This window comes from Haliaeetus albicilla, chromosome 3, assembly GCF_947461875.1.
Source record: "Haliaeetus albicilla chromosome 3, bHalAlb1.1, whole genome shotgun sequence".
Classification (NCBI taxonomy): Eukaryota; Metazoa; Chordata; class Aves; order Accipitriformes; family Accipitridae; genus Haliaeetus; species Haliaeetus albicilla.
In genome coordinates, this window is record NC_091485.1 from 68745894 (window position 1) to 68762372 (window position 16479).

General features: G+C 42.3%; 1 protein-coding gene across 1 annotated transcript in view; it reads left to right on the top strand.

Annotated features, from left to right (window-relative positions):
* Positions 1–16479, top strand: part of TG (thyroglobulin) — a 159382-nt gene that overhangs the window by 79280 nt on the left and 63623 nt on the right. Inside the window, exons 39-41 of the mRNA XM_069778634.1 lie at positions 3483–3576; positions 8300–8459; positions 13266–13465. Coding sequence (XP_069634735.1) covers positions 3483–3576; positions 8300–8459; positions 13266–13465 — 454 coding nt within the window. The remainder of the gene's footprint in view (positions 1–3482; positions 3577–8299; positions 8460–13265; positions 13466–16479) is intronic.

Consider the following 16479-nt stretch of genomic DNA (forward strand, 5'->3'; position numbering starts at 1 on the left):
CCAGTACATTGCCTTGAATCTATGCATAACTTTGCACCGAATATCTCCTGTCAATCCATTTTCATTCTGAGTATTTATACAAGTATTTATAATATTTGTACAAAATACATTTTCCTCCTGCTGAGCCATAAATTTGCAGAATATTTAATCAAACAGGGGTGTTGTAACGCTGATGTAACCTGAAGCTGTGGGCCTCATAGAAATTCTCTGTCTAGTAGTGTCTAGGAGATCAGGCTGAAGGACCCAGATAGTCTTTTCTGTCCAAAAACTATGAAAAGACAAATGCTTGCTAAATGGCTTGCACAGAAGCGCAGAATTTATAAACATTTTAGGTAATGCCTTAAGAGGAAACGAGTGCTAGGAACTGTATTAGCAGATGAGCTAAATTTCTGTTAATTCACCATATCTAATATTTCCTGTTGGCTGGCCCTGGCTCTCCAGGGTTGTACAGATATCCCTGTTGGGTGAGTTTAGGTTGGAGGCACTCTATGGACATAGTCTTTGTGTGCACATTTGTGTTTCATTTAGTCTTGCGAAATCAGTCTTAATTTTGTTGCATTGGGGAACCAAAATGACAAATTGCGGATGTGTATTTTTTAAAGAAAAGAGGGTTTGGGTGACGCTACTTAGTATATCTGCGCTATGGAACATGTTAGGACAGTGGATTTCTTTTTAAAAAACCCCACAGCAGATAGAAATGCAGCAACAAGAAGGAACAAGATGTGAAAGTGGAGTGTTTTTCATAGGGTCTTTCTCACAGTGCATCCCCGCTCCACGTGATAGAAAGCAAACTAGAGAGCACACAAAACCTGTTTGAGCGAGCCGTGTTGCACGTGTACACAGGCAGTTGATACAGGAGAGCTGGTACCCGATCATGTCCCTATCAATAAAAAGCAGACTGTTTCGTGGCAGATGTGAAGAGCTGCAAGGAAAAAAAAAAAATAGAAACAAGAAACAGGAGATTGAAGGTGCAGAACAGTCAAAAGGAGAGAGTCTGGTGGAAGGACTTGGTGAACTTTCTGTACAAGGAGTTGAAGAAATCAGGGCTGACAGCTGAGGTATAGCAACCCAAGAGCTTCCAAGGCAGCTAATATGGACCCGAGAGAGAACTCTCAGGTCTCTTGAGAACCTGTGTTATCCTTCCAGCCGTGGCTGGCCATGCAGTCCTGTTCAATTCCTGGCACTGGGAGCGGTCCTCATGTGGTTAGTGACAAACTACTTGAGCTAGCTGATCTGGCCAAGAGCTTACATGGTTCAGGAAAAGGCAGATTTTGCAAGGGAGCTGGGAGGATGGCACCCTGCAGGCCTGACACGATCCACCACCTGTTTTGGTGGAAACACACCCTGAGGCTACAGATTGAGAGACCTATCAGCTGTGTGGAAGCTGTTTGGTCCCTCCATTGCTCAGGATTTGCCTCCAGAGTTTTCTAGCAAAGCCTGTGACGAACTGAGTGAAAAGAGATGCGGCGTTGTCTTGAAGAGCTGAAAGAGCACGTGGGCTTTGGTAGTCTCATCCTTCAGGTTGCACCTGAGTTGTGGAGGTGTTAACAGCATAACCACAGTAGCTGCACAGCCTCATGTACGTCGGAGGGATCTGGTGAGACATGGCTTTTTATTTTCTCAGGTGCACAGTGATTTTAGGTTAACACACACACCATCTGCTCTTTGTGTCTGCAGCCACAGCGCGGTGTCTCTAGGACTTTGGTAAGAGCCGTCTGCCTCTCTGGTCTCTTTTGAAGACCTGGTGTTGCAATGAGCAGCCTGGCTGAGACTTTCAAAGAGATTTAGGGACCTTAGTTAACCTGCTCCTATCTTTTGAATTCTCAGTGCTTCCTTAGGCCAATGAAGAACTTGGCCATTATCTTCTATTATTCATTTAAGGTTAAAAAAATAATTATTTGAGCTTAGCGCTATGGAGGTGCACTTGGAGAATCAGAGGGACCTCCCTCTGTGTGTGTATAGAAAGTGTTGACATCTATATTTTTTTAGGACTCTATACTGGTGTTGCACAATATTTGCATATAGGAAATTCACATTAGCACAGTGACGTTACTGATGGAAGAGAAATGTTTCTTTATCATCCTGGACCTGATAAAAGACTTTTAAAAAAGCCCAAACTGACCAAAAAAACTGTCCAGCTGTTGGAGTTTCCAGCTGCTGGAGGAGCTGTGGACTTGCTCAGCAGGTGGCAGCCTTTCCCTGGAGTCTGTCCCAGAATGAGGAGATCCTGGGAGCTGGAGGTGCTGGGCCTCTTGAGCTGCTAGAAAAAAAAAAAAAAAGAAAAAAAAAAAAAGAAAAAAATAGCCAGTGAGCACGGGTGATGATTCCTGCTGCCCTGTGGAAAGCTGTACGATTAATAGCATTAGATCTGTTGTCCTGGCTGGGTTCCTACCTGGGAATTTGTATTTTCTCTGCCTAAAATGGTTTTAGTAGTTTTATTTGGAGATGATGTGCTTCTTTATGTCAGTGTGAAAGCTATTGAGTGATATCACTGTGCTAAGAACCTCTCTTATGGAAAGATTTTGTAGAATTGCATTAAAGCTGGTCCTTTTCCTTGTAGTTTTCTATTAAATTCCTTGCACTTTCAGCATAAAATTTTACAAGGGCATTAAAAATGATAATTTAGAAATAATTCTCTGAGATATTACTGTCTTTTCCATAGCCTCTTTTGGCTTCTTCCCTAATAACTTGTGATGCTTTTCCATAACTCATTATGTGATATAAATATGGCTGTGCAGTAGAAGGAACTGGCTTCAAAATAGCTTATATCTGACCTGCAAAAGTCATCCACTTGATTCTTCTTATGGAGAGATCTCAATCACATGAATCTCATACAGATGATGGCCAGAAAATGATTCTCTGTACGTGGCTGGCTGGCTGAATTCCTGTTGAAATGTTACTTTTAAAATTGCTGGGCACTGTTAATAGTCTGCTATGACGCTTAGAGCAAACAGATTTTAAAAATGCTTTAAAATTTTGAACTTAACATATTTTCCCACAGACCGTTAGAAATTAAAATAAATATAAATAAATGTAGCCCACAGACTATTAGAAATTAAAATAGAAAACTGTCATTTCAGCAAAAGAGTGGCTTACATAGGTTTGCAGGCAATAGCAGGGGGAGACCTGTGCCTGAGACCCCCAGTCCTGCTCCCCTTACATCTGGTACTAATTTTCTGCAATTTACACAAAGTGTGAGTTTTCTGAAGGCTTATTTTCAAGTTCTAATCTTTTTAAAACGAGGCTGGTTTTCTGAGGGAAGGATTCTAGAGGTGAAAATGCAATGTGTTTTTTGCATTTGTATGTGTGTATACAAACCCACGTATTTGTTACTAAGGTACAGGTGGGCATAGTTTTAAATGTGATTGAGATCTACAGATTTAAAGATTTTATAAACTTAGTGCATCAAAATATAAGGAAATACAGCAGTGGAAAAAGAGTACAAGCCTTTTTATTGTCATTTTCTCAATCTGTGTCTCTAGGGCAGCTTGTTGGCAGCCAGGAGATGGAGAGGCCCCGTCATACTCTGTCAGTGAAGACTGCCTATATCTGAATGTCTTTGTTCCTGCCACCACTGTAAGTAGGAGTCAAGTCGATTTTTTTTTTTGTAGCTGAGCCTATTTTCAAAGTACTTTTAATTGGCAAGAATGACTGGTTTTCGTGCGGTCTTCACAAAGCCCTGCAAGGTTAAATTAGGCGCTCTGTTGTTTGTACTGGTGCAAGAGGATTCCCTAAGAGGCTTTCAGTGAGCTGTGTTCGGGTAACTAGGAGGGTAGAAAATTAAAAACCTAGAAATAAGAGAGAGGCAAAGAGGGAAATAAAACACAAGAAGGTGGCAGCAAAGGAGGAGAAATTAAGGACAGAAATGGCAATGTCCCTGAAATGAGACCATTTGTTCAGGAGATGATAACACGGTACAACACGTCACATCAACACTTACCACCAGTCGAGCAGCAGCAGATGAGGCTTTTTTCACCCTCGTCTTCACTATTCCCCTGTTGATATCTGTGGGAGCTCTGTTGAAGAATGAGGTTAGCAAGCGATGCTAGTTTTGTGCCCAGCCCACAGAGCATAAAACCAGACGTTTTAAAGATGGCTGGGCCAGTGATACAGTCTGAGAAACTATCATTTGAAAGCTCTTGAATTTCTCATTCTGAACAGATATAAAATAAAGCTTCAAGTTAGAGCCAAGCTTAGATGATTGGCCAAATCCCTGGGGGGCTGGGGATAAAGATGCTGAATACCATGTGAATCCCATTGAAGAGCGGGCCCAGAGCACAGGAATAGAGCTTTATTTTTTTCCACGGTACCGGTAACGTTCAGAAGGTGATGGTGGTTATAATAGAAATTTTTGAGTCCGTCATACTGCAAAGAGCTGGTCTAGCTATCTGACAGCAGCACACAGAGTCCCTCGCAGGTCCTTTTAGTCACCAGAAAGACCAGCAGTCTGTTTTCTCCCTGCAGCACCAGACTGTCATTTTGCCTTGAGTGCCGTCATCACTTATTGAAAACATCAGGTCACCGTCCCAGGCAGTTTGCCATCTCTGCTTAAGTGCTGTTTTCAAGATAGCTTATTTGAAAGCATTGCATTTTCTAACATCTGATAGACTAAATAGGCTTGTCTTTTCTCCTTAGTGGTACTGAGAACTGAATCCCTCCTGTCTTTTGTAGAGGTGTAAGGTAGAAGTAGGTCTGATCAAGTCAATCAGTTTCACATGTGTAAGTCTAGCCCAAGAGAGAAACAAAACTTCTGTTTTTGCAGAAGTAGCTGGGAGCAGAAGGCATGGCATTTTCCTGTTTCTTTTTGTGGCTAGCTCTATTTTTTACTCACGTACAGAGAGCTATAGTTATATATTTTCAGCCCATGGAAAGTTAAATTGGCTAGTAAATACTGGATATAAAATCTCCTGGAGAGCAGTGAATGCAGAGGTCATTCAGGAGTGTTTTGAGCCTGAACAAGAGCACGGTGCAGGGGCTGCTGCCTGTCACCGAAGGACTCTTTAAGTGTCAAGCAGTGAAGAAGGTGAATGACATCACCTCATTTTGCTTCCATAGTTCTGTGTACCACATAACCCTCCAAATAAAACTGGCCCTTCTGAGAGACTTTTTCCACCTATAACCATCACCACCTGTCACACCAGCAAATCAAAGCTGTGCTTCAGTTTGATTTACAAAGCGTTCAAATGTAAGATCAAGAGTTGAAACTCTCCACTAAATAAGAATAGCAAATGTACCCTCTCTCCTCTTCTCCCATTCACTGCATGTGTTATTCTCATCCTTATTGCATCATCCCTGTTGCACTGAATTCTTTACAGAGCAATATTGTACAGTAGTAAAAGCACTGGATGTTGCCTGGCTCGGTAGAGTTTAAATCTATCCCTGCCAAGTAGCTCATTAAGCATTTTACAGAAGGTTGGAGAAGATGGCTCTGAATATTATGAAGCCTTTCAGACTTCCAGCTGACTTGCAGCTTCCTGGTGGATGCTGAATTTCTCTCCCCCTTGTGAGTTTGCACATGGGACCTAAGCCCCCGCAGACGTGAGACCATGGTGGAGTTGCAGGGCTACCCAGAAGACATCCCCCTTCTAGCTAAGCCAGGGACCCACCTCCCAGCTGGAAGTCTTTGCACAGATTTTACACCTCAAAGTATGACTCTCTGCATTTCGTTGCTAAGTATGGACCAAAACCCTGCACTGGGCAGTAGCCACACGGCAGCCACATGAGGAAAGTGCTGGCCCCATTCTGCCCAGCAGCCGCCTGTGCCCCGCTGCAGCCTGGCACTGATGCTGGAGGTGCTGCATCTGAGCTGGGTACCAAACGGTGGTGGGTGAAGGGACTGGCTCCAGCAGGCTTTAGTTAAGGCCTTGTGTTTCTTCTGCAGCACAGATTTAATTGCAGCGGTTGGTTGAATTTGGTTGAGAACAAGGCTTAGGGGAAATTCACTTATATTCAAAATAAATTATCCAGCAGCTAATGAACAGTAAGAAAATAATTGGCTACCAAATACATAGCTCGATAGGTGACATGAAGTATCTCATATCGTGAGGCACAGGTCAATTACAGCATGAAAATAATTTTGCTATGCTTTTAAAATGGCTAACAAGAAATGGGAAGGCGATTATGTTAAACAGCCTTCATCTAAAATGCCCAAATCCATGACCTCTGGGATTGAAATCTCTTGATATTAAAACCCAAATTATTTTTCATGATAGTTTACCTTTACATAGGAGAGGGATATGCCATTGCTCGATGCAGACTAGAAACGGGAATGCTATGTCCAGACTTTTGGCACTAGGCACAGCCCCAGTGCTAAATCTTCCCCCGAATTGCTCCATATCTGTTGCAGCAGGCTTTGTTTTGCTGTTTTTAACTTTTATCTCCCATCTTTGCCTTTCTTAAGCTTTTCATCACTACAGCATTGGGTAAAGTCAGTCAGCATAATGTAATATACAACTTACAGGGCAGCTGGAGGTCATGGTGCCATGCAGGCTGTGGACACATAGGAAATGCTTAGTTTGGACCTCAGGCTTAACCATGCTGAGCTGAAGGGACAGAGCAGGCTCAACATCACATTTAATGCCATTTTAGCTGACATGGCTCAATGTGGTTGTATTTTAGAATGAATTTCTATGTGAAAACAGATTCTTTAATTTTTTTTTTTCTTTACCCCCATCTCTCTCTCTGTGCTGCACGTGGTGCAGAAATGGGAACCAGGGACAAGACATTGTGAATTAGGCAATTTCTATTCAGGAGCAGAAGTTTCTGAGAGAGAGCAGCATGGTTTAGTGCTTGCAATTTCTGGGGTTTTCTTGGTAACATTGTCAAGTTACAAGAAGCCTCTGAAGTGATTCTCCAGATAGATAAGTGAGGAGCGCACACAGTCCTGACAAATGAAGGGCAGCTGAGGGGATTTTGCCTCCTATCCTGTAATGTTGCAGGGGGCTGCAACCATCACTTCTCTGCTGCTTCTCCTGTACAGCCAGCCGCATTTTTGCTGGAGTCATTCTTCGCCAGAGCAGATGGGACTGCTGTGTTTAGCTAAGCTCCGTCCAGAAAATAACAGCAACAGAGCCCAATGCCCTCTAGCTGCAGGCAAAAACAAACCTCAGATGTACTTTGATGCTGCTGCGGGGGCCACCAGCCCTTCTTTGAAAAACACCACCAGCTGCCAAAGCAGAAAGCGGGACGGGTGGTTGCGAGTGGCACGCTGCCGAGCAGAGGAGAGAGGAGCCTCCTTCAGGATAGTCCCAAAGTGGGCAATAGGGGGTGAAAGCGCTGAATGGAAAATTGAGGTTACACTTTGAAAAAACCTTTCTAACATTGGAGTCGGTTATTGTGCTTTATGCAGCAGGAAAGAAGAAAACAAACCAAAAACCAACCCCCAAAACCAAACCCCTCTGTATGTGTCACTGGTATTTCTTCTGAGTGTTACCTCGACAGAGCTTTAATCTGCTGGTGAATGCTGAGGTCTTGTGGGGCAGTTCCGCTTTTGTGCAGCCTGGCTGCAGCCCTGCTGTGTGTGCAGAGAGGGTCCACACCGATGGGGTGCTGCTTTGGGAAAAAGCCTCAGTTTCTGAGCAAAATTGGGTGGCTCTGCAGGTGCCCATCATAGCTCCTTCCCATCCCAGGAGTCCTGCTGGGTTCTTTCAGGGCAGACCCCCACTGTGCTTAATGAGAAGTGAGTCTCTCCCATGCAAAGACAAGGTCCTCTCTGCAGGACCACTCTATCTATCTAGTAGGGGAAAACCTCCATGGGGATTGAAGGAGCAATGAGGAGCTCTTGTCAAGTGAGGTTTTTGGGACTAGGCAGTGTTTAAGTGCTGAAGACTGGAGAGTAGGAAGCAGACCTGCACGGCTATTGCATTAGTCCTGCTCAAGATGAAGCAACTCAACAGGCCTTTTCCTTCTCCTGTTTCCCACTTGTTTGAACTTTTCCTGTGTGTTTGTGTAAAGCAGACATGGTACAGCAAAGACGAGCCCACCACGTGCTCAATGGCCAAGTCAGCAGGACGGGTCTGCCTTGAGCTAACCTGGTAGAGCTGTTGTCTGGTGGAACACAGTGGTGCCATTAAATCTTCTTTATACTGGACATAGTGTGCTCTTCAATGGTATATAGGTCATTGTGGACAATTTAGCCCTAGAATTTCAGACAGATGGCCAGATATCCTCTTATTATGGTCACTGTTAAAGACCTATGAATGGCTTAGATAATATTAATGGGGAAGATGCTTGTGTTCTCATCAGTGACCTACAAAAGCAGTTGGCTACAGGAATATTAACCTGGTTGTTGTCACAGCAGGTCAAAAACATGTCAGTGTTGCTGTTCTTCCACAATGGAGGGAGTTACAATGCTGAGACAGGAAAGACAACCATCGATGGATCATACTTAGCTGCCATCAGTAACATCATTGTCGTGACGGCAAACTACCGAGTTGGTGTTTTTGGCTTCCTTAGTACTGGTGAGTCATGGATTTCTAGAATAAACACAACTATGGGCTAAATTGCTTTCTGTAACACTTCTGTTTCTTGATCTGAAGAGAAAGACTGGAGGCAAAGGGACAAGAACAAATAAAACGCAAGCATCTCTTTCAAAGCACTGGCTAGATTTCTGTTTGCAGATGCAACTGTGGATATTGGGTTTTGCAGACACACATGAAGATCGGTTAGGCATCAAAATTCCTGCTAATTCCAGTGACCTGTCATTGTGGATATGGTTTTCAATGTCTCCAACTTCCAACTGTTCCATCCATGAAATTTTGCTAATGCTCTACTCTGCCCATGTCGGGGTGGGGAAGAGGCAGAGAGGGATAACTGCAGGTTAATGGTAAGAAGGACATGAAAGTGTGGAAAGTATAGCACAAAGATAGTTGGTTGTTCCTCAGTAATTCAGTCTGACTTCTTCTCTGAAGGGCTTGCCACATTTAATTTGAATTCTGTTAACCCCTTTTACTGTCCTGGACGTGACTGAACATTTGTGTGTTCTGCGTTTGCATCCCTTCCCCATACTCTAGTGTAAAGGATACTTTTGCTCTCCTATTGCCTCCTAATATCAATTGCCATTAAAAATTATAGAAATTCCCATTACATCCAGGATTTTGTCTTGTACACATGAAAACACACATTCACATCTCCCTAAACCTTTGTGGTAGTGCCATCTAGTCTTTGGGATTATTTTTCTTTTCATTTTGCTTTGTATTATATTTGCCTGTTTAACCAAGTAGGGAACACTCTTATTTCTACCATTTTTCAATTCTGGCTGGGGCAGGGGAACTTAAGGTAGAGAGCCATGAAGAGAAAACACAATTGCAAGTGGAGCTCTGTCTCCATTGGTCTGGTGGCAATCCTTGGTCTCTCTAGTGGATATTTTAATACCTTTATAATCTTTAGGAGTTTATATTTGCCATGTTTGCAGATACCAGACCTACTTATTTGGCCTTATGATTCTTTTGAGTAGTCACTGCTAGTGACGCTGGGTGGATTGTGCCTAGTTTGGGGTTTTAGCTGCAGCTGTTGGTTATCGTTTCCCTTCTCTGTTTTACTGTTTTGTTCAAAGCTCACTCCTAGCAAAGCCTGGTTTTTGTTCAGTAACTAGAGAGCTGGCACTACAAACTCCTTACTCATTTAGATAAGAAGCTGGTAATAGGTGTATCTGGGGAAAGAATCACTGTTTTCATCAGTGCAAACTAGATGCTTATGAAAGTGATACTGTGGCTTCATTTTGGCTAGAGCCAAATGCAGTGTGGATACGTGCTGTGCAAGATTCCATTACGCAGCACTGCCCACGTGTTACCCACTAACCTCCTTCAGCCCTGTGAATCTCACCTAGGTTTCTTCCTAAGTGGAAACTGCTAGCTGGGCTGAATATTATATAGCAGTATTTATATGATGGTCCATAATTTAAGGATCAGGATGAATTCTCCAGCCTCTTTTTAATGGGGATCTGCACACCTGGCCCAAAAAGTCAGTGCATGAGCTGAGTGTACTGAATTTGCATTCCTGCAAACCTTCAGCTAGGGGTGGTCCATTACAGATAGGGAGTGATCAGGGACCTTCTCCTTCTCTGTACTGTTGAGATGTAGCCAGGGAAAAGTGCAGTCTTTCCTGGCCTCTTCCCCTGTGGGAAATCCTGGGTGTGCATTTGGGAAAATCCTGTTGCTCCGGAGGGAACTGGAGCAAGTCGGAAAAGCTCTTTGCAAGAGTCCCTGGAGCAAGCTAAGCACCACATTCATAGGAAGCCCTAAAAATTCCTTCCATGCCACACTCCTGTCTCCCCTATGTCCCCTTCAGTCCATGTGGGGGTTGTGAGCTGTTGTATGTCTGTATGTCATACCCATTCTGTTGAGCAATGCTCCCACTGCAATATCTAGTCTTTGGTCCACCACAGGTTGGTGGAGTACCTCTGACTCCTTCTGTACAGGACCAGTATCTACTGGGGATTTTCAATGAAGGTTATCAATCTGGGTCAAATACTGTAAGAATTTTTCTCAAACCAAATCCTTAATGACATACCAGGGATGGTTCCATTTTTACTGAAAGACTTGGACAACTCCTGGTCCTTTGGACCCCCAAAGGCAGCAGAAGTTCATCCTTAGGATTGTAGGGACATTAGGAAAAGGAGTGTCAGAAGGCTCTGAAGTTACAAACTTAAGTTACGATCCTGTGAGCAATATCAGTTTCATTGTCCAACTAAGCAAAGTACTGAATCCTCTCACGCTGACTTCTTATAAATTGCAAAACTAGAAATGACGAAGTGGAGATTTTGAGGGATAAAGGGTAGTGAAAACAACAGATTTCCCTTTTTTTGTTTGTTTTTTTTTGTTAGTTCTGCAGTTTTGTTCTGTCATTGACAAGGTTTTTGCAAGCAGTCAAAAAGCTCTTATTCTTCTAAGTATAAAGGATGTTTAATTTAATTTTCTATCGCCCATTAATGTTGCAAAAAGTGATGCACCTTCTTACTTGTGCCTTCACCTCTCACTTTGCACCCAGAAAAGTTAAGGTGAATTGCCAGTGATATGGATGGCAAGACTATGGATAAGACAGTCATGTTTTCAGGCCTGATTCTTGTAAGAGTCCATAAAGTCATACAAAACAGGATTATTTTCATGCTTAAATTTAGCACTATTGTTCTTCTCCAGTTTAGTAATAACAGAAATGCATATGTATGTCCTTGTTTGCTTCCTTCTGAACACTGGTTTCTTTTCATTCTCCTGTGGTCCTCAGGAATGTGATCTTCCCCTGCACAAAGGCAGTGGAAAAGATCCCTGACAAACACGTTTCTTTTGGTCTAACTACCATGAATGTCCATGCATGCATCTGTTCCCTGTGTGGTACATTTCACAACCTGGCCGTGGTTTTTGCCAGGGCAAAAGAAACTGGTTACATTTCCCTCCTTGGTCTTGTTTAGTATATCCATAGTGAGGCACACTGTGTGACTAATACATTTACATGGTTTTACATACAAAAATTTCTTCACCAAAAGGGTTGTCAGGCATCGGAACAGGCTGCCCAGGGAAGTGGTGGAGTCACCATCCCTGGAGGTATTTAAAAGACGTGTAGACATGGCACTTAGGGACATGATTTAGTGGTGGACTTGGCAGTGCTAGGTTAATGGTTGCACTACGTGATCTTAGAGGTCTTTTCCAACCTAAATGCTCCTATGATTCTATGATTTCACTTCCTCTGGGGAGGTCTCACAAGGCATGCAGCAAGTTCCTTTTTAACAGCGTAGAGTGGGTTTATTACTGGATTGAGAACCCTAGGAACTGGTTGTGGTGTGCAGAACAAACTAAAAAAAACCCTAAAAAAATAAAGCGGGGAAAGTTTTTCCTCCATTGCTTCACTGGCATGGCTTGGCCTGATCATCTGAAACTATGGCTACAGGTGGAAGGTTGTAGTTTCCGAGGCCATTTAGTTCTTGGCTCTCCTACTGGAAGGGCACTTATAGTGGTGGCTATTGTGATGTGGATATCTGTAAGAACTGCAAGGCTATCAATAATCTGGTCTCCTCTGTTCTGCTGCTTAAATCTGCCTCAGTAATATCAACAGTAATCTCAGTATCTCAGTAATTCATTATACTAGGCATATGGATATCTACTACACGATGCATGCTTTCAGTTGTTCTTCACCTGAGGTGGGGCTACCTGTCCACAAAGTGGCAGCTTTTTATTCCACTATGTTTTCATTTTGATTCACTAGTTTCCGAGCCTGCCCTTACTTTAAAATTGTACTATTTGGTCTTGGCAATGGAAGAAACAAATAGTTTCAGCTGTGTTTCCATTTCTGGCTTTTCTGTCTTGTCTTGTTTTTTTTTTCTCCCAAGTTTCAAATGTGGAGAATTTAAAATCATTAAAAATAAATGGCTCATTGTGGATTAAAAAGAAGTAGACAGTGAATAATAATTTTCTATTCCTTTCTTACGGACTGTGTAGGAATTCCTTATTTCTGCTTTTGTTGATATAAAATTAAGCTTGCCTAGGGGGTTGCATCATTAGATGCTTTCAGCATTAGTTTCCTATTAATCAAAGTATCAGGTTACCTCTGGCTGGTGTTAAAAAGAATGTCTTTTTCAGTGGTGATACCTAAGCATGGGGTGTACATGATGAATTATTTTGCTCTTGTTTTCATGGGAACAAAAATATGAATACATATAAATCAGATCTCTATCAGTTAGACATAGGTCAACCTCAAAGGATATTTATGGAGATATTGTACAGATATTATTTTATCATTTATATGTATAAAGACATGAAAAATGATGTGACTTACCCTGTCTGACCAGTCATTTATAAGTGTAAAAGGGATGTAGGAAGCAAACAGATGCAATTAGGTGTACTCCAGGGAAGCAGTCGATGATCCTTATGGGTCCCTTCCAACTTGAGAATTTGGCAAACACACTGATTTTTTGTTTACTTTTAATTCATTTTAAGATCAAGCTGCTTATGTAGAAAAAGAATCTCATGGCCTGAATTTATGGATACTTGAGCCTGGATTCAAGTCTCCTGCCATGAGGTGTCCAAATGAAGCTTAAAAGTTGGAGTGTTATTTTCCTATCATCAGGACAGACAATCAGGCACCTCCAGGGATGCCTGGTGGAGTGGTAAAAACTGAAATGGAGTCAGTCTGTAAAGTGTTGACCTTGGAAGACACCACTTCAGACTTAAACTCTGTTCAGCTGCAAGAGCTGCTAAAAATGTAACATTTAATCAAAACTTCAAATTTTTATAGTTTTATTTCTTTTCAGACTATTGATTTATTTTCCACAATAGGTTCTCCTGAGGTGAGTGGAAATGCTGGCCTTTTGGATCAATTAACAGCTTTGAAGTGGGTGCAGCAGAACATCGCTAGCTTTGGAGGAGATCCAAGCCAGGTTTCTTTAGGAGCCGACCGTGGTGGGGCAGACGTTACCAGCATTCACCTGCTCACAGAGACGGTGAACATGGACCTCTTCAGGAGGGTTTTGTTGATGGTAAGTCCCATTCCTGCTACTTGGACTCCACTGAGAAAGGATGTTGTTACAGTCGTGAGGATGTTGCGGTGTGTGGGTGCTGGTTTTATTTCATCCATACCTTGGCAGCAGTAATAGGGCTGTTATTGCGATAGTTATTTTTCATCTCACCTGTGACTGCTATCTCCAGGAGCTGGGCGCTTCACAAGGATGTACAAGAGATGCACTTTGCTGATTGAATTAGTCATAGTAAGAATCTGGTTTTCGTCACTGTGGTTTTTTGTATATTATATAAATAGTCTTGTTTCATAACTTACAGGTACAACAGGTTAGTTTCCATTCCATAAATATGGTTGTTGATCAGCAGTTTTTAGACTCTAAAACTGACGAGGCAAACATCCGCATGTTTAAAGTATCCAATCTTTTTATCTGATCTCATGACAGATTTCATTTAAAAGAAAAAGCAAGTTTCAGAGAGAGAGTAAAAATCCATTTACCCACGGGCTTGTTTGCTGTCAGCTCGGACCATTTTCACAGTCACCCAAGCGATCCATATTTTTACAGCCCTTCCCATGTCAAATCTCAAGACTTTGAGATCAGCTTTGTCAGCATCGATACTACCATTGATCTTTACAGCCTCAGGTGAGAGTAGTATGCTCTGAAATGAGCCTTAATATTCAGTGGAGGTTTATATATCCAGCAGAAGTTGTACCTGAGCAAAATGATCTCTGCTAGCAGTGTTGACTTGAAACAGTGAGCAAAGAAACAGAATTCTTGGTCCAGGAAACTCAGGGCCCAATTAAATAAAATCTTGCCTTGAAAATAATGACATCTCTGTTTACTACATGATTCTTCTTCAGTTTGCCCTTGTTCCTAGAAACATAACTTGCTTTTTGGATCCCCGTGTCTCAATAAGATTATTTTAATTGCATCACTCTAGTGGGGAAGGCAAGGAAAGTTGTTGAAAATTGCTGTTCAGTAGTTGGGTTTTTGTGTCATTCTCAGATAATTCCTCTCACAGTTCCTAGATTTTTACTCAGCTCTTGGCACAGCAGTTAATTTGCTAATAGACCCGGGGTCCTTTTCTCTCGGAGTACAGTTTCATCCTACTCTTTCTCTGAAGTCACAAACCCTTCAGCGACGTGGCTCAGGATGGGGCCCTGTGCAAGCTGTAACAGGACACTGTGCAATTTACCCGTTGAGCAACTGATAAAAGGGAAATGCAAGGACCTCTGCTTATCATTTTTTCTGGAGTGTAGTTCCTCATTGCATCTTTTCTTTCATAAAATAAAGTTTAAACTCCTGCTTTCTCCTACAGCGGGACTTAGCATAATGAAAAACAGTAGCAAGTGCAACGAGCAGGCAGGGGGATCAATTCTTCCCACTAATCTAGTGTTTGTACCTGGGACAGTGCAGACCACTGTCTCGGCAAAAGCAGAATCTCTACTTATTTCAAAGCAATGTTAAGTATTTATCCTTACAGTGTCACACTGGTTTTAGTTTTCTTGTGAAATACACTGATAAAATAAAAATGAGCAGTAATAGCAATAGCTTAAAAATATATTTTATCTTTTTTTTTTTTTTTTTTAGTAATGAAGTGATGCAGAATGCAACTGTTGGCTTACTCAGATTTCTCACCTAGACCTCCTGTAAGGGGATGTATCTTGTTTTTGTTCCAAAACATCAAAATCATTGCGTACTTTTAATTTTACTGTAAAAAAAGGAGGTGCCCACAGACTGAGAATCATGAAACCGAGAATATATACCAGATACAACTTTCCTGAGGGAAAATCCCATGAAGCAATACAGCTTTTCTGCAAAAGTTAGTTTTGCGCTCCTTGTTTGGGTCTCTGTCATGCATAAAAAAATGATACTGTTTCTTAGCATGCAAAGAGGTGTGATGTATGAAACTTTCTGTATAAGAAGATGTGCACCTGAAACAGCAAAATGCGTTTGAGTTTCCTATGTCTGCCCTATAATAGATTTTGTTTGGAACAGATCTGAAAAAAGATTGTACATCAACGCAAAGCTGTCATGGGGACTTTTTATAACTTTTCATCTTTCAGTAGTATGATTAGAAAAACGTAGTCTCAGTGATTATGGTCTTGTTTTAAATCATTTAAGAGCATTAACATGATGTTTGACTTCATCTTTTGATTAATTGATCTATTTACCAGTGCAATTTTGATGTAGAGGAGTGGTTCAATGGTATGGATTGCCTCCATCTCTTGCAGGAGGCTGTCGAGGGCAGATGTTAGGTGTCCCCACCAGGCATTCTCTGGTGGGTGTCAGGAGGAAACCTCCCAGGCTTCCTCCACCCAGCGCAAGGGAAGACACCAGGTCCCTCCTGGCCATGGAAGCAGGTCAGCCAGTGGTGGGAAGACCAGATTTATTGCCCTACTGAAAAATACTACAGTCAGGTGCAGGGACCCTAAATATCCCTGATCCTATGATTAGCTACCCTTTAGATCCCCTTTCTTCCACCTTTTCCCATCTCCTTCTCTTTCCCTTTTACCAGCCTCATTCCCTCTCAAACAAACCAGCCACCTCTGATTACTTTTTTCCATTGGTCACAGTTTTTGCTACATCCTTATCCAAATTTGGTATTTCTGATATTGTTTCTTAGGTAATCTCAGATTTGTATAGACTCACCTCAGTGCTGTCAGCCCTTGCAAGATCGTGCTTCCCAAAAGGTCCCCAATATAGTCTTTGAGTTATTTGTGAGAAATGGCCAGACCTCACAGAATTTTCCCATAAACGTCTGTGAAATCCAGCTATCCCTTACGGCACAATTCCTAAGTTTTTGTCACCTTCTGATGTTGTTACTGTGAGGGTGACAGAGTGCTGACACAGGTTGCCCAGGGAGGTTGTGGAGTCTCCATCCTTGGAGATATTCCAAAGCCATCTGGACATGGTCCTGGGCAACCAGCTCTAGGTGGCCCTGCTTGAGCAAGCGGGTTGCACCAGGTAACCTCCTGAGGTCCCTTCCTAAACCAGTCTGTGATTGTGCGAACCTGTCAGCGTCAGAACATGTC